Source organism: Opisthocomus hoazin, chromosome 4, assembly GCF_030867145.1.
Source record: "Opisthocomus hoazin isolate bOpiHoa1 chromosome 4, bOpiHoa1.hap1, whole genome shotgun sequence".
Classification (NCBI taxonomy): Eukaryota; Metazoa; Chordata; class Aves; order Opisthocomiformes; family Opisthocomidae; genus Opisthocomus; species Opisthocomus hoazin.
The window spans coordinates 46476378-46497846 of NC_134417.1; the positions used below are offsets into that span (position 1 = coordinate 46476378).

Sequence of the window (21469 nt, forward strand, 5' to 3'; positions counted from 1 at the left end):
CCCCGCGTGCCTACGCAGTTCTTGCCAGCGAGAAACCTCCCCCACCGCTGACGCTTCCCCTTATCGACACTCCTCTGTTGGATTTCGCCAGCTCGCGGCCGGGATGGCGGCGCTGGAGTGATGGCAGTGCTGGTGGGCTCGAGGGGGACGGGCGGCCATGGCAGCTTCTGCGCCTCCTCTCCCACCACTCCCCTTGGGTGAGGCCTTGCCTCCCCCGCCCCGGGCCAGAGAAGCCCCTCCGGCCGCGGTGCCGCAGCCCTGACCCGCGGGGCCTTCGGGCAGCAGAAGCCCAGCCGGCCGCCAGTCAGGGCCCAGCCGGAAGCGCCAGGCAGCGCCGCGGGGCAGGGACCTTCGCCTGCGGGGGAGCAACCTGTCCCGCCGGGCCGCTCTAGGAAGCCGCTGGCTCCAGCGGTGCGGGGGAAGGCTGACGCACGACCGCGTTTTGGGGCTGGTTCGGGAGTTTTTACGTTAACTTTTGCGTACACGGTCTCCCGCCGCCGTGAGCGCGGGCCGGAACCTTTCTCCCGAGGCAGCGCGGAAGGTTTTCAGCGCCGGACCAGGCGGCGCCGGAAGCCGGCGGCGGCTCCGCCAACGGTCGCGGCATGGCGGGCTGGGGCCTGCTGGGCCGGCTGGGGGGCCGGCTGTGGGCGGCGGCGCCGGGGAGGCCGCTTCGGGCGGCGGCGGGGGCTTCCGGCGGCAGGTAGCGGAGGGGCTGGGACGGGAGGGGGCTGCTGCGGGGGGCGACGGGCGGGGAGGGCCGGGGGCAGAGCGGGGCTCGGCCCCTGCCGCAGCCCCGCGGTGAGGGACGCCTCGGCGGCCCTCTCTGTCCCCTCAGCGGCCCCTTCCCTCCCCTTCCTTCCCCTCGGCGGCGCCGTTTGGAGAGGACTCTGCATGCATTCGCTAACCGCATCGTTAAATACTCATTGTGCTTGAGGAGGATTGGGGACCGTTCAAGCTTTTCGTAGCTCTTACAAAAGTTATGGCAGTACAGTGAGCTGCTTAGCAGCGAGTGTAAAATCAGAGAGTTGTTGGGGCTGGAATGGAGCTCAGGAGTCTGGTCTAACCTGCTCACAGTGGGGGGCCAGCTCTGAGGTCAGACCAGGTTGTCCAGGGCTTTGTCTGGCTGGACCTTGAGAGCCTGCAAGGACAGCGGCTGCACAGTCTCCCTGAGCCTCTGTTCCAGCGTTTAATTGTCCTCAGGCTGACTTTTTCCTTAAATCAGATCAGAACCCCTTTTTTCCATTTATACTAATTCTCTCATTCTTCTGGCAGGCACCTTGGTAAACATGGCCTGTCTCTGGTCTGTAACCTTCTCATAGGTATTGGAAAGCTTCTGTCAGGTCCCTCCTAAGCCTTCTCTTCTCCAGACTAAACAAGCCCGTTACCTCAATCTTCCTCGTAGGGCAAGTACTCCAGCCCCTGTTTTTTTGCATACCACTGCTGTACTTGCTCATTTATAAACATCCCTGTTGTTTTGGGGACCCAAGACTGAATTTAGTATTGCAGATACGGTCTGCCTGGAGTGCTGAAGACAGGGTGACAGCTGCTTCCTTTGATCTCCTGACCATGCCTCTATTGGTACAGCCCCGCAGGACTCCCAGGGCCCTTGCCTGGCTGGGGAGCAGATCTGCTGAAGTCACGGCCTCTACCCTTGTGAGATGTTATTCCATCCCAGGCGTGGGACTTTGCATCTCTCCTTTGTGAATTTCCTCAGGTTCCTTCTTGGCCTGTCCATCTGACTGGCAGAGGGAGCCTTTGAGCATTATCAACTGCTCCCTTCAGTTTTATTTGCAAACTTAAGAAGGATGAACTCATCCCCTCTCACAGGTCACTGATAAAGATATTCAACAGGGCAAGTCCCTGAATAGACTCTTGAGGAACTCTACTTGTAACTGGCCTTCTGGTAGAGTGCAGACCATTAACCATGACTCTCTCAGCCTGATGATCCACCCAGCTTTTTGCCCATCTGATAGCCCTGCCTTCGTGCCATAACATCCCAGCTTGGATAGAAGGATGCAACAGGAGATTGTGTTGAAAGCCTTGCTAAAGTTAAACTAAACAACACCCACTGCCATCTCCTCATTCAAGGGTCTAGCTTTTTTTTATCACAAAAGGAGGGTTTTTTTGATTTGTTATTTCTTGCCCTGCTTTGGTTTATTTTAGAATACTTTAAAAATTAGATGAGAGCATGATGAATAATTGGGTGTTGTTGGTCAGGGGTGGCCAGTTTGAGTGACGGTGGTTGAATAGCTTGCTAGTGTAATTTCAGTCTTCATGACTGTATACTGTATTATGATATGTAGTATGTATTACATTACAAACATATGTGTTATGATACATTATTTGAACTGATAAGGCACTTAAAACTTTTTCCCACCATTGGAAAGGGGGCAGCTGGGCTTTGTAGTCAGGCACGTTAACAATACAACGTGGTGGCACGAGCATCTTTCTGAAGAGAATGTCCAGTTCCTCAAGAAGACAACTGCGGAGGAATACAAAGCTCAGACAGCCAGCAAGCTGTGCCCTCTGAAAGATGAGCCATGGCCGCTGAATGAATGGAAACCAGGTGAGAAAGTGTCTCTCCTGAAATACCAAACTCATGCTGAAATTACTGTTGTTACGTTGTTGCGTTCAGTGACATCAGGATTGTCTTCTAAAGTATTCCCCTTTTTGATTTTACATCAATCATCCGATACATCTCCTACTAAATAAGTGAATGTAATACATAATTTCTCTAAAAAACATTAAAAATATTACAGCATGTTAAGAACCTTGTAAGAATTTTGGTTTTAGTCCAAATCAGTGCTTGGACAGTCCCACTGCTGCACAGTAACAAGATCATGAACTAAGAATTCATCAAACAAGACTCCCTAGACTATAAAATTTATGAACTTGAAAAATGTTCTTGTAAATATTGCTGGTCTCTGAAGAAAAAGCATAGTGTATAATACATCCCACTTCTGTTCGCTGATTCCAAAGTCTTATGGACTAGAACACAGTATAAAGTTTTTGAGCCTTCAGAAGCGTCCCATCATTTGACAGCAAACAACAACCTGACAGTCTACAAATCCATGAGAAGATGGGGTATGACTGTGGAAACTGGAACAAAGAGCATTTTTCAAACTTTTCATGCCGCAGGCTGTCGGAAGTCGGACTTGACAGGTTGCCTTTGCTGTACAATTACAGTGACAAAAATATGCAAAGGTTGGGGTGGGAGGAACCTCCTGCAGTATTTTCAATAGTTAGTTTGGCTCTAATATTCTACGTGGGTGTTTGTATTTTCTAAAAAAAGGAGTCTGAAGCATTGGTTGTTCTAATCGTAATGGTGAACTAGTTTGCATGTTCTGTCAAACACAACTGAAACAGATAGAATTTTACTGCTAGTGGGATTAAAAACAATAAACAGGTTATTCCCAGCCTATCAGGAGGGAGTTAGCGATATTTTCTCTCCTCCTTCAACTCCTTAGGTAAGATCTGAGCTAATGGGACTTTGCAGGATTTGAGATGGGCTCTTTCAGATATGAAGTGTGGAGTTGCATCTGTGTTCTGTTTTGATCTGCAGATTCCATCAGAGTTGGTGTTGTTGCAGTAAAACTGGGAATGATGCCAATATGGACCAAGTCGGGAAAAAAACATGCTGTCACACTACTTAAGGTGAAATAAATCATAATTAATTTAATCTCCTATACTGTATTCAGATCGTTAACCAGAAGTTTCAGGCAAAAGTGAAACTTACCGCTTCTACAGAGCAGGAAATCCCTAACAAAATGAAAGATTTCTTTCAGCCCAGTGTATTACACCGTGCCTATTCTCTCTTCATACCCTAAACTTCCTAGGAGCAGTGTGCCTTTTGCCTCCAGTATTCAAGTACTGCAGAACTGTGCATGGTATTACCTAGGTGAGGGGAGATGGGAGGACAATATAAAGTTGGGGTTCACTACCCCACTTCACTTTCTTTTGTCACCTGCAGGCCCTTTGGGATTAGTTTCATCTTTGTTGCTGAGTGTTTGTAGCCCTGAAGCTGCTGCTTCATATTCCTTCGCAGTTACTACTGTGATGAAGCTGTTTCGCTGACCTGTTGCTGCCCTAAGATGAACCAGTGCTGTAAAGGACGTCAGGTTTACAGGGCAACAGAGCAGCAGTCTAAAATGTGGGCTCTTACTGTAAGCTTTGCTGCTGCATACAGTAGGGGTTTTGCGGATCTTGCAAGATTACTATAAAAGCTTATTAGATTTCTAGAGCGTTTATGAAAATACAGTTTGCATTCGACTAGTTTTTTTCTAAGATAAGCCTTTAATTGACTGGAGAAAGAATGTCTGTGGTAAAAACGTAACACACTCACTAGGCTGTACCTGCTGTTATATAGATTCAAGTGAAAACAGGAACTGACTTCGTTTTACTTGTTTTGATAATCTCTTACTATGGTATCAAAGTGTACATGTCTGCTTATACTCAAACACTATTTTCCTTTTCTTAAGGTGCAAGATTGCCATGTTTTAAGATACGTTTCAAAGGAAGAGTCGGGTGGAAAAACAGCTAAGCTACTTGTTGGAGGCAAAAACGCATCTCCTTTTTATGTAAGTGAACTATTTTGGGTGATTTTGTTAGAATAGTTGTTTCTGTTGTGATTACAGTACAGAAGTAGCATAGGTAGACTTCTCTAAAAGATTAATTGGCAGACGTGGATGCTTTGGAAGTGATCACCTGTTACATCCACCCTTGCTTGTTTCCTAATGCTGGTGTCGGTTCTTGGTTAAGAGAGCAGCAAGATGAGCTTTTTGAAAGTTTTACCCGTTGTCTCTAGGAAAGCTGTGCGTGTAGGAAGTTGCTTTGATGTGCAATGTCCCGTGCTGATGAAAGGATCTGAAGGGCCATTAGCAGTGTAGGAACATGTGTGTTCGCCACATCTGTGGCGATGCAATATGAGATCAGGACTGCAAGATACACGCGTTAATGGCCTGTGGTAAACTTAGCCAGCTTCATCGGTGGTTTGGAACACTTTGTTCTCTAGCTTACTCTTCCATACTGTTTTATTAGCTTTAGTTGTAATTTTTACACAGGTGTGTCTGTTTAATTTGCATGTAGTTTTACTGATGAAGAAGGTTAAGACTTACATTGTCAGGAAGATAGCTTCATTATTATAGCTCATCAACAGCGATATCAAAACCACTCACTTTTTTAGACAGCCCAAATGCCTGATGTGGAATTCCCAGCCGCCTTCAGTGGCTAAGGTTGTCTAGCAGAGCTGTCATTCCTGAGGAGGAAAATTGAATTATAGATCAAAGCAGGAACACAGCTTTCCCTCAAAGGACTGCAGTTTCTATGATCCATTATTTCTATAAAATAACACTTTTCACTTCTTGCAGTATCCTGACACTCATTTGTTTGATTTAGGCAAATGAAAAAAAAAAAAAAAAAAAAATAGGGCTTGTGATTATTAAGCAGATTATGTCAGTTGGTGGTTGTGGCTTTTCGAGGACTTATATTTCCCTTTTTCAAACAGAAGGTTGTCCTAGAGCCTCAGAATGAATCTGTGTACTTGTTTTTCCTTTAGTGAAGGTGAGGGAAGAAGGAGTTTTTTTTCATTTGACAGGTCTGTTGGCTTTTCTAGTATATCCAACTTATTTTGAACAGACTTGTATTTTAGGGTACCTCTTTTAAAAATTCAGTGGGTTTAGGCCATGTTTTACCGTTAATGCTTCTGCCTTTCAGGTATCTGTCCTATCAGTTTAGTCCATTTCCACTTTCCAAGTGTGACATTTTTCATGGAGAAATTACAGCTGTGTTTTTTTCTTTCCTGCTTCCTTGGTTTAAAACATGCAATAATCATGTGAATAATAATTTTCAAGTTGTATTACGCACATTAGAGTTCTTACAGTTGATCTTTTCGTAAAGGTGATGTTAGCAGTGATTCAATATGTTGTCAGATCAAAAATGTGCAGGAAGTAAGCAGGAGTACAGAAAATTTCTGTTTAAACAGCTCTTGTGAACTAAGAAAATTCTTTCAAAGCAGAAGTACCTAAAAAGCCAACTCAACGATTTTTGAGTAGTTTGACTTCTGTTAATGATTCTCTTGGATATAACTCTTTCCAAGTTAGCCTCTATTATAATTTGGTTGAACCTAGACTCAGTAATGAAATTGATTAAATATACAGAGACAAATCTGTGGTGAGGGCCTGGGCTGAGACTGAGCTCTGTACTGTTGTTGTTGTTATCATTATCATTGTATAAACTACATGATGTCTAAGAATTTAGCATGCAGATTCTGAACAATTTTACTTGTTAAGGTACTAACAAATTATGTCTCTCTGTGGTTTAGCTGCAGGTTTGAATCATTGCTCTCCTATGATTATCAGTCTTTTTATGTGTTTCTTTTCTCTTTGAATTGTCTGAATGTGAGAATTAAAAGAAAGCCGAATGATACTGTATTGTATTAGCATAAGCAGTCTATCTTCTGTTACTTCCTCATAGGAACATCTGTCTTCCTCAGATTCCTCACAGCTACTGATTTGATTCAGTCTAATGATTCCCTCAGTAATTTTAGTAACAGAGAGTTTCGTATTTGTTTTGAGCGTCAAATTGCTTAAAAGTGATAAGGGGTATTCCATTTTTAGCAAGATTTTCTTCTTCCTTTTTAGCTTGATATATGTCAGTCTATTACAAGTGAACAGATTTTTCATGATTTTTTACATGCAAAATTATTCTCAAAAGTACAATTCTGTCACTGTTCTAACAATTTTTTGTCAAAAATATTTTTACATGCCTCCCTTAAGTGAGGGCGTATTGATCATTTTCCTGTGATACTGGAAATCTGAAAATTGCTGGCCTTCTTAAAACTAAGGATATCTGAGATTCACTCAATGTTCTCTTCAGTATTGCTTTTTAGGAAGGTTTTGTAAAGACTGTAGTGTGTTCTTTGTAGAAATACATCTCTGTGGCTTGACTGCTTGAGGAAAACTTTTTGTTGGAGTAGAACAGTGCAAGGCTATAGTAGGACTTTTGAAGTGTAAGGGATATTTACCCTTTGACTTCACTGTGCTTCTCTTCAGCTGTGGTAGCTCTTTCCAGGCACCCATGCTGAGCATAGAGCTCCCCTTGCTGTCATTTGAGGCAGCAGTTTTACTTAACAGTAGAAATAAAGGATTGGTATGCAGGCATTTAGTAGAAAGGGGATTTCTTTATTTTTAATTCTTACATATGGTACTACAGTTTAATACAGTTGTCCTCCGTTGGTGCCTCAAATTTTTGTGGTCGTAGGGGAGATTTTGTATTTAGTTGATGACTTTTTTTTTTTTTAAACAAGTATTTGAAGTGTTTTGTTAACTTGAGTTCACAAATCACTCAGAAAAAAACCTTTAACTCTCAAAGACTTTGTATCCACACTCTCTCCTCCAGCAAGGACAGATTCATAAAGTTAAAATTTTTGGTTTGTGTCTGAGATCGTCATCATCTTGTTCCCTCATTCTTCACAGAACTTCCTCTGTTCTCCTAACGCTTTTTTAACAGATTTTTAAAAACAAAAGGAAGGGCAACATGCAGATTTTAAAAATAAACTAAGTAATAATTTTGCAGTTAGTCACATTATTTTGTCTTAAAATACACAAAATTATTTTTGAGAGAGAGAGAGAACTACGCAGAACTTCTGAGAAGTGAACCTCAGAGATGTGACTATCCAGGTGTGACAGTATTGTCAGGTGTTTAAATTGCTTTCTAGGAGAATTCATTTGAAGAAAAATCAGCTGCATTGCTTTTTAACTATGACCACAGTTTTGCTGCATCACTGTTTCCATTGCTTGGTATCATCTCAGTGGTCAGCTGTTCTGTGAGTTGTCTTGTTTAAAACAGTTGAGAATATTTTTTAAGTACTTTTAATTTTGTCAGACTCCTCTAAAAAGAAGAGCCCTTGTTTAGTAAGTCAGCAGTGGTTTGATACTGCGTGTACTTGGTATAGCTTAAAAATACATGAATCATAAACTTGTTCTTCATTTTTCTTTTTTTCCAGAGACTCTAGATTCTCTTTTGTGGGAATTAAGCATTTTGAAAAGTTTCTGCAAGACCAGGCTTTATTTCTGTGGTTTTGTTAGTTAAATAAATTATATTTATGGTGGTGTGGAACTAAGTCATCAGAGGCTTTGAAAAAGAGAAAATGCTTTAAAATTGCTACAAAACTTTTTGAAAGTCATTAAAAAGCAGTAATATATTTTATGTACATTCTAAATGATTGGTTTCTCTTTTCTAATCTTAGAACTCTTCATATATTTCTTGTTTATATGATGTAGCTGTATATGGTACCTAGTTGGCAGAAAATAAAATGCAGACACAGGAGTTTTAAATTAATTTTATAGAGAATTAAAATGCTAGTCTCAAGATAAAAGTGTAGTATGATATATCTGTTTCTCTGAGTGGTGCTGACAGTTTGTAATCACTTTCTGTGATAGGTTGATCCTTGGATATTTTAAGATCACTTCTTTTTTATGCCTGCACTTTGTTACAGAAATCAGAGTCTGCAATGGAAATTTTTAAAGAAGCTGGAGTACCTCGGAAGCAAAAAGTTACAACATTTAATGTAACAGATGATGCCATAATTAAACCAGGTAATCTTTTTGAGCTGCGTCTTGTAGATCTAAACCAAGTTATGACATGTATTTAATTTTTGGTTTGTATGGAAATTTCTGAATTTTTATTTCTTTGTCATTGAGCACAGACAAACATTTTTCTTAAGGAAAAACGAGAAAATGGGCTTTGCTTTCAAGGTGAGGAGAAGTAGGATTTTTCCTTTTTCTGAGTATGTTTCCCTTGCCTGGAAAAGAAGTCTGATCCAAACTAGCTAATATGAACATTGAGTTAAAAAATAAGCGTGAGTAACCTCGACTCACTTGTTGGGAATAAATATGAATGCATTTACTGGTAGTTCTCTGATTATCCATGTGATAGGGGCACCAAGAAGTTTGTGGTAATGTTTCTCAGGAGCCTGAAATAGCAGTTTGATGTTTTGTTTCTTCTTGTTGCATTCAGAAGTAGGACTGATGGCTGTCATATATGGTGTTTTTTTTTCTTGCAGCTAGCAAAGTAAAGCACATTAAAACATGTTATAACAAACGTTCTCACTAGAAATAAGTATTAGAAGTTTGTAGAGTTGGTAAGAAGTTTTACGTTTTTAAGGTTTTATTAGGGTGTGTATATAGGTTGCTTTCATTTTGTGCTCTTTGACAGTTATTTTCTCAAGAATTATGTAGGGTAGGAAATTCTAATGTGTTACATCTTTATCTGCCGTGAGAGGAGGTTTTTGCAAGACTTTTAAGACTGTGGTAATTGATAAAAATCAAATCTGACATGAAGAGGAAGTGTGGATGGATAAGTGGAAGCAAAACAGAATTGCAAGTTTTCAGTAAACTGATTTTGCAGTGTATGTATTTTGTACATAACGTCCTTCATGTACACGATTTTCTGCCAGTTGACAGGCATCTTATCCCAGGTGTGAAGGGATCATATAAATATAACATGAAATAATATGAGGATTTTTATGCTTGAGACTTAGAAAAGGTTTACATCATTTCAGTTGGCATTCATACAGATCTGAAAACAGCATGAAAATGGGTGTGGACATGAAGCAGTTAAAATTTCCTTTTTTTTTAATTGGCTTAAAACAGTCTGAAAACTCTCTTAAAGGTGCAGCTGCATGGATCTTCAGATTAAAGTTCATTTATAATGCACGAAGTTATCAATTCTGGTTTTTTTTAAAGCTAGTAAAAGAATATTGCACTTGAATGAAAAAATGCTGAAGGCAAAATATATCTGTAATTAAAATTAAGACTTTTATATTACAAGCACTTAGAGGAATGAGTGTAATTGCAGTCAGGTGAGTGATGTCACTGACCGACAGTAGCACTACGTCTGCTCAAGGCTGGTGTACAGATAATTCCCCAGTGGATGAAGCTGTATTTCTGCCACAGTCTTTAGTTTGGGAACACTGTGCCTTAACAAGGGGAAGCATTGCAAAACATTTTTCTATTCTTAACCCTGTTTTTTTAAAGGAAGAGTTTTGGGGTTTGTTTCTTTTTTTAATAAAAACCCTCCACCTTGTGAAGGGCTAGTAGTTATAAGTAGAGCGTGTTCTGTTTTCTTGCCAAGTCTGTTTATTGTGAGTCTTAACTAATGAAGCATTTTGGCCTTTGTCTCTTTTAGTGTTGAAGTGCAACATATCTGAGTAAAGCCCTGACCCTTCCTTCCTACTCCTTGGAAATTGGGCTAGGAACTGAGAAGTGTGCTTAAGTAGTAACTACAAAGCATCTACTTTAGTTAGTGAGGTTTATAAAGAACAACAAGTAATATGTGAATAAAACCAAAGTTTTGTCTCCTTTCCCGTGACTGTAATCTACCCTGGATGGCAATGACTGGAGAGTGGTTTCAGGATTTCAACACTTGGCTGAACATGATCTCTCCTCTTCTTTTAAAGGTACTCCTTTGTATGCTGCTCACTTCCGCCCCGGGCAGTTCGTGGATGTTACTGCGAAAACGTAGGTTCCTAATGGTTTAACGTGTACGGTTCATCTTTCAAATAGATTGGTTGAATTTTTTTTTTCCCCTTCTGCTTTGGCTTGAACTAACAGCTCACAAAAGCTGAAATACAGTCGCAAGGGTAGTGTCAGAAGTAGAAGTTCATTCAGACATTGGGTCAAAAATATCAAATTATCTTTCTTTGCTGGGGCTTACGTTTGATTTTGAACAGAGCAGGTAAACAAATAATACTATTAGGGCTATGGTTCTGCATGTGTTGTCTGTCGCACGTACATGATTAGCGTGCAAGGGCTTGACAAACAGCTTGAGACAGAGGTGCTCAAGCTTAGCACAATTGAAGAGGTTTATAATGCAGCATCTGTGGTATGTAGAATTGGGGAGTAAATGCTGAAAGGCATCGATTCTCAGAAAGATTGCTTAATTTTGATTTGGTGAAGAGTTGTGAAGAGAGATGTGTCATGCAGACCAAAAGAAAAGTAAAAAGGTAGTGGAACATTTAGCAGGACAACAGAGATGTCAAATTCCTTTTTTTTGTTTGATATTCCAGCTCATCTCCTAGCCAGCAACAGCTAATGATCTTTAACGTGGGAGGAATGATTTCCTCGCAGACCACTGCAAATGCCAAATTAGAGCTGAAGTGGTAGAGGGTGTCAAAAAAAACTGGCATCTTGCCTCAAAGACTAGTCATGCATCTTCTGTTACATCCATGAGTTCCACTGCCCAGGAGAACTGACATCTCCTGTCTCTGTATTTCAGTGATTGTTGTTGTGTTGTGATACAAAGATAACGCTGATAGTTTTGTTTTTGTTTTGTGGAAGGGAGTAATACCTAGCTGGCCTTGTTGAAATAACATCTGTTGTAATTGTCTCACACGTGTAATACTTAAGAATGTCTAATATCATTCACAGGGCTTTGCGTATGTGGGGAAATTGACTCTATCAGTACAGCCCAGTAGTTGGGTCTAACCTAGCTACACCTGACTACACCTATGAGGGCACCCTGTTGTGAACAGGAGGTCAAGTTGACTGGAATTAGTTTTTTCCTATGTCAAACTTTCTTATGTAATACTTAGATCTTGTATGTTGTTCATTCTGCTTCCAAGTTGCATTCAGTGAACAGCCTATAAGAGACAATAACTTGTTTACAAAGCAAAGCAGTGTGTGGTGAGGAACACAGTCATTCCATCTACATTGTGTCACGCTTTGTTAATGCGGAAAAGCTTTGTTTTGCTAGAATTATTTCAAGAACTAGGAAAGATTTTTGGCAGTGTTAAGAGATACTGGTGAGAGCCACAGAGTATTGATTGGTATCTTGCTATATGTATTTGAAAATCCTAGCAAGGTAAAACTAGACTGGGTTCCTGGCCATGTTCAGTGAATCCATCCTATCTTTTAATTCAGTACTTCTAATCTCTTTTCTCCAGATGTTTGTATCATGCCGTTTAAGAAAAACTTTTTTTTGGTACTGCTGACTTTGTAGCATATTACATGTAAGCCTACTATACAGGTGCCTAATATAAAGGAGGAGAAAAAATTCTTAAGCCAAAGATCAGAATTTTTTTAATCCTAGTTTTTCTTCCAGTATGATTATCTAATCATTCCAGTCTTTCTACATCTGTGTTTTTTAACCTTTTCTGTGACTTACTCGCTTTCTGGTTTCTAGTTTTAATGTGGCTTTCTTCTAAATTTCTGCTTTCCCGGAATGCTGTATTTATCATAATACATTAACTCTTGGATAAAAATTAAATTGTTTGACTACATTTCAGTTTTTCTTTGGGTATTTTACTTTATTCCATGCAATTTCATCCATTGTTGCTTAGTCTCATACTTTAGTGTGGTTTATTTTTCATGATTTTTCAGAGTGCTGTATCTGTCATGCTTAATTACTGTACCTGTGAGTACAGATTTCACAATGTCACAAAAATATCTGAGAAATGCTTCAGTGAAGGGCAAAAAAGTTATCTTGGGAATGATTATAGCATTGAGCTATAGAATTTGGGCTGTGCTGTGGGGGGAAAAAAGGAGGAGGTACTTCATGTTATACTTAAGTTTTGAACCCCCCTCAAGAGGAGCCAGCTGCTCCCTACTGAACAAAGAGAGAACCTGGGGACGTTTGGTCCGCAGGTTGAAATGAGCTTTTGTACATTACTCTCTAAAGTCCCATCTTCAGGAGCAGTGTAGGCACTGGAGAGATCCTAAGCTATAGGGGCATTTTGGAAAGGTACTTAAGGACATAAAACTGGGTTATAGTAGGGAGCACAGTTTGACTTCCTTTCCTTCCTGCAACTTCTGTCTTCCTGATTCAAACCATTATGGACTTAAAAGACAGTAATTCCTAAAAACTTGCTATCACCACTGGTACGTTTTTTGAAAGATTTGTACATGAACATGTGCTCTGCATTTTTAAGATTGTCAGTAATTTTGTTTTACTGGAGGAAGCAAGTGTGCAATGTTTGAAATCATATAGATGAAAATAGCAGTGCTGTTGTTAATAGCATGATTATTTCTAATTATTCCTTTAAAGCGGAAAGAAAGAAAACTAATTTCACCTCAATGAGGAGATAATACAGTGGAATATGAAGGACATTTTAGTTTTTGACCAACTCTTAGTGATTCAGATGAATAAAATATCCTTTTGTATGCTTCCTTCTGCCAAGACATAAATCAAAAATACGCTCCTTAAAAATGAGCAAGCTTTTCTTAGTTTATTGTAGCTTGAACAAACTACTTGCACTACATTTCAGAAGTGTTGGTTAGCATCTTAATTTGGTTACCAAAGCATAGGGTGTTTTTTTATGACTACTTTTAAACTTTTCTTGCAAATGTTTTTGTTGAAGTCTTTTGAAATGTTTTGATTCATTTATACCTGTGAAGAAAAACACTTTCACAGAAAGGAGAAGGTTCAGTTGAAGATGTATGCAGTTTGTTTTATTTGAAGTCTCATAATTTGTTCAGCACAGTATGAGTAGCTTTTAAAGCACTGACAGTAGACAGTGCGTCTGCATGCTGTCAGTCTTCTTTAGTGCTGAATTTTTTCCTAAGTACTTATTTTCAGCAATTTAAAAGCTCAATCCTTAGGTTTAGCAGTCTTTAATGACAAGACTTTTCCTTGGTTCTTTAGAGGTATGTTTAAAAAATATGTAAAGGCTTAGTGCCCTTTTTGGGACAGCAGTAAACTTCGGAATTCCTGTGATCTGATGGTCTGTTCTAGCCCTCATATGCTTTGGGCTAAAATACACAACGCCATCCAGAAACGCTTCTCTCGCAGGCTGTGCCTCTGTGGCCTCTTAAAGCCAGTGTAATAGGGGCTGCTGCCCAACTCTCACTCCCAAAGAGTTCCCATCGACCTTCTGTCGCTGGTACTGGTGTCTGGAGTTGCGTGAAGGAAAAGATCAGTGTGAGATGTCTGTATTCTTCACTGGCTTGGTTCTCAGCTGGATCAGCTGCATGCCCCAGCTTGTTGAGCAGCTGAGTGAGCTTCTGCACTACTGCAAGGATGACCCAAACATGGGGATGGGAGCAGGTGGGACCATGCCTTACAGTGGTAGTCTGATGCTCGATGGAGATGGAATCGTACTATACCTCCTTTTTCTGCCACTTCACGACCTGTCTCATCAATATTTTGGGAGACCTTTGAAACATCAGAATTTTTGTCACTCCAAAGAAAAAGCCAACAGTCAATTGTCAGACAATTGTCGGAATTAAGTGGCGATTCTGGTGTGTTTATGGTTTGTTTAAGCTTTGCTAGGTTAACATTGTAATCTGAGCCTGAAATTATGCTCTACGATTGTCTGAAATTATTTGAGTAGTTGAAATCCTTTTCCCCTACAGCATCTAAATAATTGTCTTCTAAATTAGCTAAGTTTGAAGAGTTAGCAGCAAATAAATTGTTGCTCAATTAGAGTGCTTTATTCCAGTACCTTTCTAAATGAAAGTTAGCTCATTAGGTATTGCCATTTTACTTGTATCAAACCTGGAAAATGAGGTTTTGCACAAAATTAGGTAGTTGACCTGAGCAGCTGTTTTCCTGCAGGTAAGACTAGAACAACTGTGTGTAATTAAACTCTATTTTTAATTCTGCAGAAAGATTATTTTCCTTTCATTGAACATTTGTGTGTCTTAGTTTTGCATATCATTGCCACCTGTGATTGCTTCCTGGGAGTCAGGTAATCATACTTCAGTGAAGCTAAGTAAAGTAGGTGAGTAAATTCCATATATTGAAGAACAGTGGCATTATACATATCAGGTCAAATATATAGGTCTCATGCATGTTTTTTTGCTCAGATATGGTGTTTAATGTTACTGTTATCAGAACAAAAATACGTAGGCCTTGATTCAAGCCAAGACAACAGGTAGAAGATATCTTAGCAAGAAATCACAACAGCATAAGTAGGGTGATGAACATTCTATTTCAATGTAGGTTCTTGATTATTATATCTCAGATACTGCACACATAACCTGATTCTTTCAGAGTAGAATCTGTGTACTATTTCTGTTTAATTAATACATGGTTCTGGATTAAGATCCCACTTTGACAAACCTTAATGTTTTTTGACAATATCTGGAGTTGTCAGTACTATGCCTATGAAGAGATTTTGGAGTTGTACCTCTTCTTACGCATGTTTGAATTTGTTCTAAATTAGAATTGTGTTTTGTTAATTTTAATGAACAAGATATAATGGGATATCAGTAGTTAGGGCATTTGGGGGGGAAATCAGGGATTCTTTTGATGCATTCTTATAATGAAATTGTGGTGCAAATCATCATAAGAAAAGTGACTCAGGGAAAGGTGCATGTTTGGTTGGTATCTTTCATGCGTATGTTGGCTAATATGAAATTACGTAGAAGAGTGTATATAGCATACAAAAAAGAGTATCTAAATATATAGCATACATAAAATAGTATGTATTGCATATGTGATAACTGTATGTTTTAATCTTTTGATTTGGCCAGCTCACACTAGTTTAATGTTATGAAATACTTGTTGGAAATGAACTCTCAAGACTTTTTAAGTAATAAAAGATCCAGTATTCTTTGGGGAGATTTTTTTGTTTTATTGACTTTTGCAAAAAACTGTTCTAGGTTTAGTTTCCATAATTACTTTTCTTGTATTTTGTTGGTAATATTTGCTGAGTGCATTCACACCTAGTAATTTTTAAGAAGAGCAAAGAGGGCATTTAAACAATTTGAAATTAATAAGTGGTACTAAAAGCTGACACATGGCATCGTTCAGAGGTCAACAAGAATATATTCTTACAAATATTAGTTAATTTTTTGGCAGATTTAGAAAAGTTTAAGAAAACTAAACCATATCAATTCTCCTCTAATTTTTCATAGTATTTCTTGAAATGCATGCATCTTAAGTTTTCTTACTTGTGTATGTAAGATGAATATTAGTTTCAAAAGCACCTTGCATTTCATACAATTGAAAGAATGTCAAATTTTTGCATTAGAATACAGATAAATTTTGAGTCATGGAAAATTTATTCATAGTATTTATTTTTTGCATATAGTAGAGAAATCCACCACTTGTCTGAGAACAGACCACAGTCACATCAAGGTGGACTTAGGCTGGAAAAACACTATTCTTCTAGAATAATACGGTATATTGGCTGAGCTACTAAGTGCCTAGTTGAACAGTCCTCCTTTCTAAATTTGATTTAAACAGATGTTAGTAGTTCCTTACTTTATTTTAAACTTGACATTTGATTTACATAATCCTGTAGTTTTTATTCTGGTTCCAGCTTTACTTCAGATAGGGGATGAGTCTTGGAAGAAATATACACTGTCTGGGTAATTGCTTTTCATCTTGACATGTTTGAAGAACACTATACGTTGTTTATTCTTTTTAAAAAAATCAAAACATCCAAAATGAAATAAAAGTATAGCTTCTTAATAAAAACTTGTTTTTATTTTCAATCATAATTGAGTCATCTTGAAGAGAAAATTAATGTTCAAGAAGTCATAAAGTGTATTTGTAGGTAATTTGGAGACCTTCAATCAGTTTTCCACAAATCAAAAAGCTATTCTAAAACATTATTGAACTAATATAATGGAAGAACTTTGGTAGATAGTAAAGCATTATACATTACAAAATACTCTAATTTCAGCACTGAGATATCTTTCCCCAACTTTAGCCAGAATATTTCACGTGTTGGAGATTTGTTTTCATATTCCAGATCAACAGATGCATGAGAGTGTTCAGGTTTACCAGAGTGCTCTTTTTTTAGTCTGGGTACGCTTGCTATAAATTTCCTAAGGCTTTGGTATTGTAAAGTCTGACTCTTAGTTCACAGAAGACGTGTGTAATTGGAAAGACCATGAAGTAGATGAGTGTAGCCTGTTGCATAAATCATTACACACTAGCAAATCTGTCTTGAGATATAATCACTTCTTTTTGAAGATACCTTACAGCATTTGATGGAATAAATTTTTTTTTCAAAATGCATCTCTTACAAGTATTAACTATTTCCTATATTTTTATATTTTATTAAAAAGTACAATTTACGGTATTCTAAATTGTTCCTGTCTAAAAATGAACAATCTGAATGAAATATTGAAGTGGTTTCATGACATCAGATATTTATGCTTCTTGATTAAAGTTGACAGTGCTGTTTTCTTTTGAAATGGTAGATTTCAGTGGTTGTATGGTTTTATCTGAATTGCAAGTATGTTTCTGCAGCTAAGGAATTAATCAGTCTGCTTGCTCTGGTAACTGCACAGCTGTTGTTATGCGACCCACTGGCGGTTGGGTTTGGAGAGTTTGCTAATTCCGTCTTCCAGCTACAGATGCCAGAAGTCTACTTGGAAAACATGGCCACTAATAGAAAGTTTTAAAGAAGAAATAGCATTTTGGCAGAACAGATAGAAGTTTTCCTATAGCTTAGTTTCTGTTATGTATTCCAAAGTTACTAATCCCTCAGCAGTCTGCAAACATAGAAAAAGACAAAATTTGAGCCACTCTTAAAGCATGAGTATTTTTCAGACCCTTTTTTTACAACTATCACTGTTTATTCTGCAAGCTTTTAGAATAAGCTAATTCATGAGAAACTGGTGTATCAAAACCTTGCTTCCTGTAGATTTCTGTCTTGTATTCCTGGTCCCAGGTAACCCAGTTCCTCGCTCTGCAGGTGCCTTCGACTCCCCCTCGTAGTCTTGGCCCTCTCCGCATCCCCGTGTTGTGCCACTGTCTATTGGCCTGGAAAGACTCTCTTGCTGGTGGGAAGCACTTGCCCAACTGACCAGCTGGCAAGCCAAAGGAACAGATCACTGCTTTAATCATATTCTAGCATTTCCTTAGTTAGTTGTAGGAAAGGAGCAAAAAGACCTCAGTAGTTTCTAACCAATTGATTTTGATTTCAGACAATTAGGTATCTTTCTTCTGTGCCAAATTTAACTGGAATTGACCACTAGATTCAGAGCAGAGAAAGGGAAAACCAAGTGATGGAACACCGTGGTTGCACAAGTCTTGTTTCCTTAACGTTCGGTGGCTCTGGGGGGTCTTTCCATTCTATGTGGCTGGTTTTGACTGTAGTTTGACTTGCTGTAGGCAACTAGGCCAGCAGTCAGAGGCGAACTATTCAAGTGGAAGAGGAAAGAAGCCAGTTTTTGTGAATGTTCGTGTTTTCCACATTTGTATATTTTCTCTTGTTTTTAATGGCATTGCTTTTCTGACTGGGGGAGTCAGCAATATGTAGTCTGTATATACAGTGTGCTGTATGTATGCTCATAGCCAGTTTTATTTTCCTGTGTTAGACCACAAGGTTCGGATACTTGAACTAATAGGACTGTGACATTGCAAAGTGCATTAGTAGAGAAAAGATTTCTGAAAATTGGAGGAAAAGGATCATCTTGTTAAATTAATTTAATAATCAGTGCAGCCATAAACCCTGTGGACAGACTTTTGCTGTTGGAAATAGACAGTGCCCGTTTAAACACACACTTTAATCGGCTTTTCTTTTGTGCAGTGGTGACGCAATTTTTCCTGTTGAGTTTGTCCCTACAGTAAACAGAGAACTCCAAAGCCAGTAATACTATCATGTGCCTCAAAGATTAAGACATGGACTCTGAAAATATGTTTTATATGTTATTGTGTCTTAAACATTACTCGTCAGATGAGTACAGCTCCAAAGAGTGAAGTGTTTTTACTACACGTAAAACTTATTAAGAGATGAGTCTATTGTAGATTGCAAAAGAAATGTTCCTTGGTTTATTTTTACGCTAGTCTAGGCAGCCATCTCTTTCCTCTCTCGATGCTTAGGGCCTGTCATTAAGTTTTGGTACATATTATTATACAGTTGCTTTTTATTATTTTTGTTTGTTCTGGTGTCCACTCGGTGAAAGCTTTGTTACGGTACATGTATTGAGGATCATCAGAGCAAGAAGCATTTTATGTTAGTCTTTTTGCCTATTTGACTCTCTTCTAGTGCTTCTTATTCTGTAAAGCAGCCTTTAAATACTGCACTAGAATATGTTTATGGTATAAAATACAGATTTTTTTTTAATATATTCTCTCTGCTAAGCATTGCTAAAGGTAAAAAAGTCATGAGCCTGATTGAAATTATTGGTTATTCCTAAAAGAAACCTTAAGTGTGACTAACCCAGGTTTGTTTCTTAATTATTTTTCTTTTCAGAATTGGTAAAGGATTTCAAGGTGTCATGAAAAGGTGGGGATTTAAAGGCCAGCCTGCCAGCCATGGCCAGACAAAAACTCACAGACGTCCTGGAGCAATATCTACCAATGTGAGGATTCTTATTTCTCCTTATTTCGTGTTTAAACTTTCTTCAGTATTTTTAGAACTGCTTAGTAAAAATGAGCAATTTCACAATACATGTTACCATGTACTCTGTGCTAGCAGAGAATCCCAGCTGTTTCAAAGGAAGTTTAGAAACCTGTATAATGAGAAATGCAGATAGCTGTTCTCTTATGCCTCAGTTTATGAATATTCTATATTGATGGTAACTGAGCAAACATGTTTTAGCTGGGAAAATGGTGGTATTTTGTAGTACAGCTGAGAGAGATAGTCTTAATGCTTCAAAGAGAGTTCTAAGAGTCTTTTATCACAACATTTATAAATTGGAAAGGATTTACTCGTTAATTTATACTGCAGATATTGTACTATTGGAACCCTAGTTACTTTTATCACTCTGCCTGACTTGTGTAGCTGCTTTATGAGCTCTTTCATTCCCAGAATATTTGTTGGCTTCGTAGCATTTTTAAGCACAGTAAAGAGTAATATTTTTAAGTTTCAAACTATGAACAATATTCGTTTAAAAGCTCTTTGGAACACATGCATTTAAAACTTTGTCCCTATAAAGGCTGCACAACGTTTAGGCTGAACTAAGAGGATTTTTGCAAACTGGCTTTGTTAGACAGAATTAAGACCCAACTGAGTGACAGGACAGAGCTGTCGGAACTGTCACAGTATGGAACTGTCGGAACTATCTTGGGATATAATTGCTTCTTTTTGAAAATACCTTATAGCATTTGATGAAGTAAACTTTTTTTTTTCCCAAAATGCATCTCTTACAAGTATTAAAGAGAATAATAAAAGCAAAAAGACATCAGGCAACAAAGTTAGAGTAATTGAGACTGCAAAAGCAAAGAGTGCTGATTTATAGTCTTTCATTTCAACTGGAAAATGAATTTACACCTGGCACTGTTTTTTCTGCAGACTGGAAGAACGTAAATATTTGAACACAAAACACTTTGTTTTAGCAGATGGTATTCATCGTTACAGAAGAACCCCTCTTTACTTTTCTTTAAATTAGAATTTCCTAAGCAATAACACTGCATATAATTTCACAAAGTATATAGAATGTGAAATCCTATTGGAACTAGGTATGATGAAAAGGAAACAAGGTGAAAGGATGCAACAGGGGAAAAACAATGCCTTGATTTTTATTTTCCGGACTAGTGTTGACCACCGCAAATATTTTAGTAATCCAGCCTTCTTTAGTACAGAATCATACCCTGAGAATTTTGTTGCAGTTGATTTCATGAAACCATGACTTTCACACAAGTTTTAAAAAAATAAACATTATTAATGAGTAACAGTGTTTCAGGAGACTGAGACAAATAGCTGTATAATATGGTAGAACTGAAGATTATTGCACTTATTCCTGCCTTTTCTTTGCCACCTTTCTTCTCCAGGTTATACCCAGCCAAACAAAAATGGGATACAGACACTAAATTATAGCAGGGAATGTAATTAAAAGTTCTGTTCTTCAATAGATGTGTTAAAAAATCGTTTTAACATCAGTATAAAACTCATGGATTAGGGAGAGGGGAGAAGCTACAACATGTCTTAATTTTGAGCTCTGTGGTAGCATCCACAAGTAGTTTAGGTAAGTTTGCCGGTTGCTGAGGTCTGTGGTGCAGGTGAGTTTTGTGTTGACAGGGGTTTTAGAAAAAAACAGGTTTCTTTTTTTCACCAAGTGAAAACATGGAATGAGTGAAGATTTTGCTCTGAATCTAGACACATATTAAGCAAAGCTAGAATCCCTTTGTTAATACAACAGTATTTATAGGAATTTTATGACTGAGGTCAAGTATTTCAGATAATATACCTAACCTTCAGCAGGCAGTATTTAAAATGGCAATCAATATTACATGTTTTCAATATCAGGTATTTTCAACATTGAAAATACCAGCATATTTTCTTTCCTGCTTTTCTTGAGTTTGTAGATGTGCCTCTTGCAGTTACGTGATTTTTTGGCCCTGTTTTTATCTAGAAAGCTGCCAAAGTTTATCGTGGAAAGAAAATGCCTGGTAAAATGGGTAACATCTATAGGACATCTTTTGGATTAAAGGTGAGTTCTGAGTGCAGTAGAGTGTGTATAAGGTGGTTGCATTGCCAAGCAGTGGACTTAGCGGTGTAGCCTTGTGTTGGTTGTACTGTCTGTCGTTTCTGTCAGAATCCAGACAGGTGCATCTTGAAGTGAGCAAGCTG

At 38.6% G+C, this 21469-nt stretch overlaps 1 protein-coding gene across 1 annotated transcript in view; it reads left to right on the top strand.

The window, feature by feature from the left end:
* The first annotated feature begins 587 nt into the window (after positions 1-587).
* MRPL3 (mitochondrial ribosomal protein L3) overlaps positions 588-21469 on the top strand; it is a 31256-nt gene continuing 10374 nt past the window's right edge. Inside the window, exons 1-8 of the mRNA XM_075418883.1 lie at positions 588-700; positions 2388-2566; positions 3563-3654; positions 4479-4577; positions 8495-8594; positions 10457-10517; positions 19151-19259; positions 21252-21329. Coding sequence (XP_075274998.1) covers positions 603-700; positions 2388-2566; positions 3563-3654; positions 4479-4577; positions 8495-8594; positions 10457-10517; positions 19151-19259; positions 21252-21329 — 816 coding nt within the window. The 5' untranslated portion in view covers positions 588-602. The remainder of the gene's footprint in view (positions 701-2387; positions 2567-3562; positions 3655-4478; positions 4578-8494; positions 8595-10456; positions 10518-19150; positions 19260-21251; positions 21330-21469) is intronic.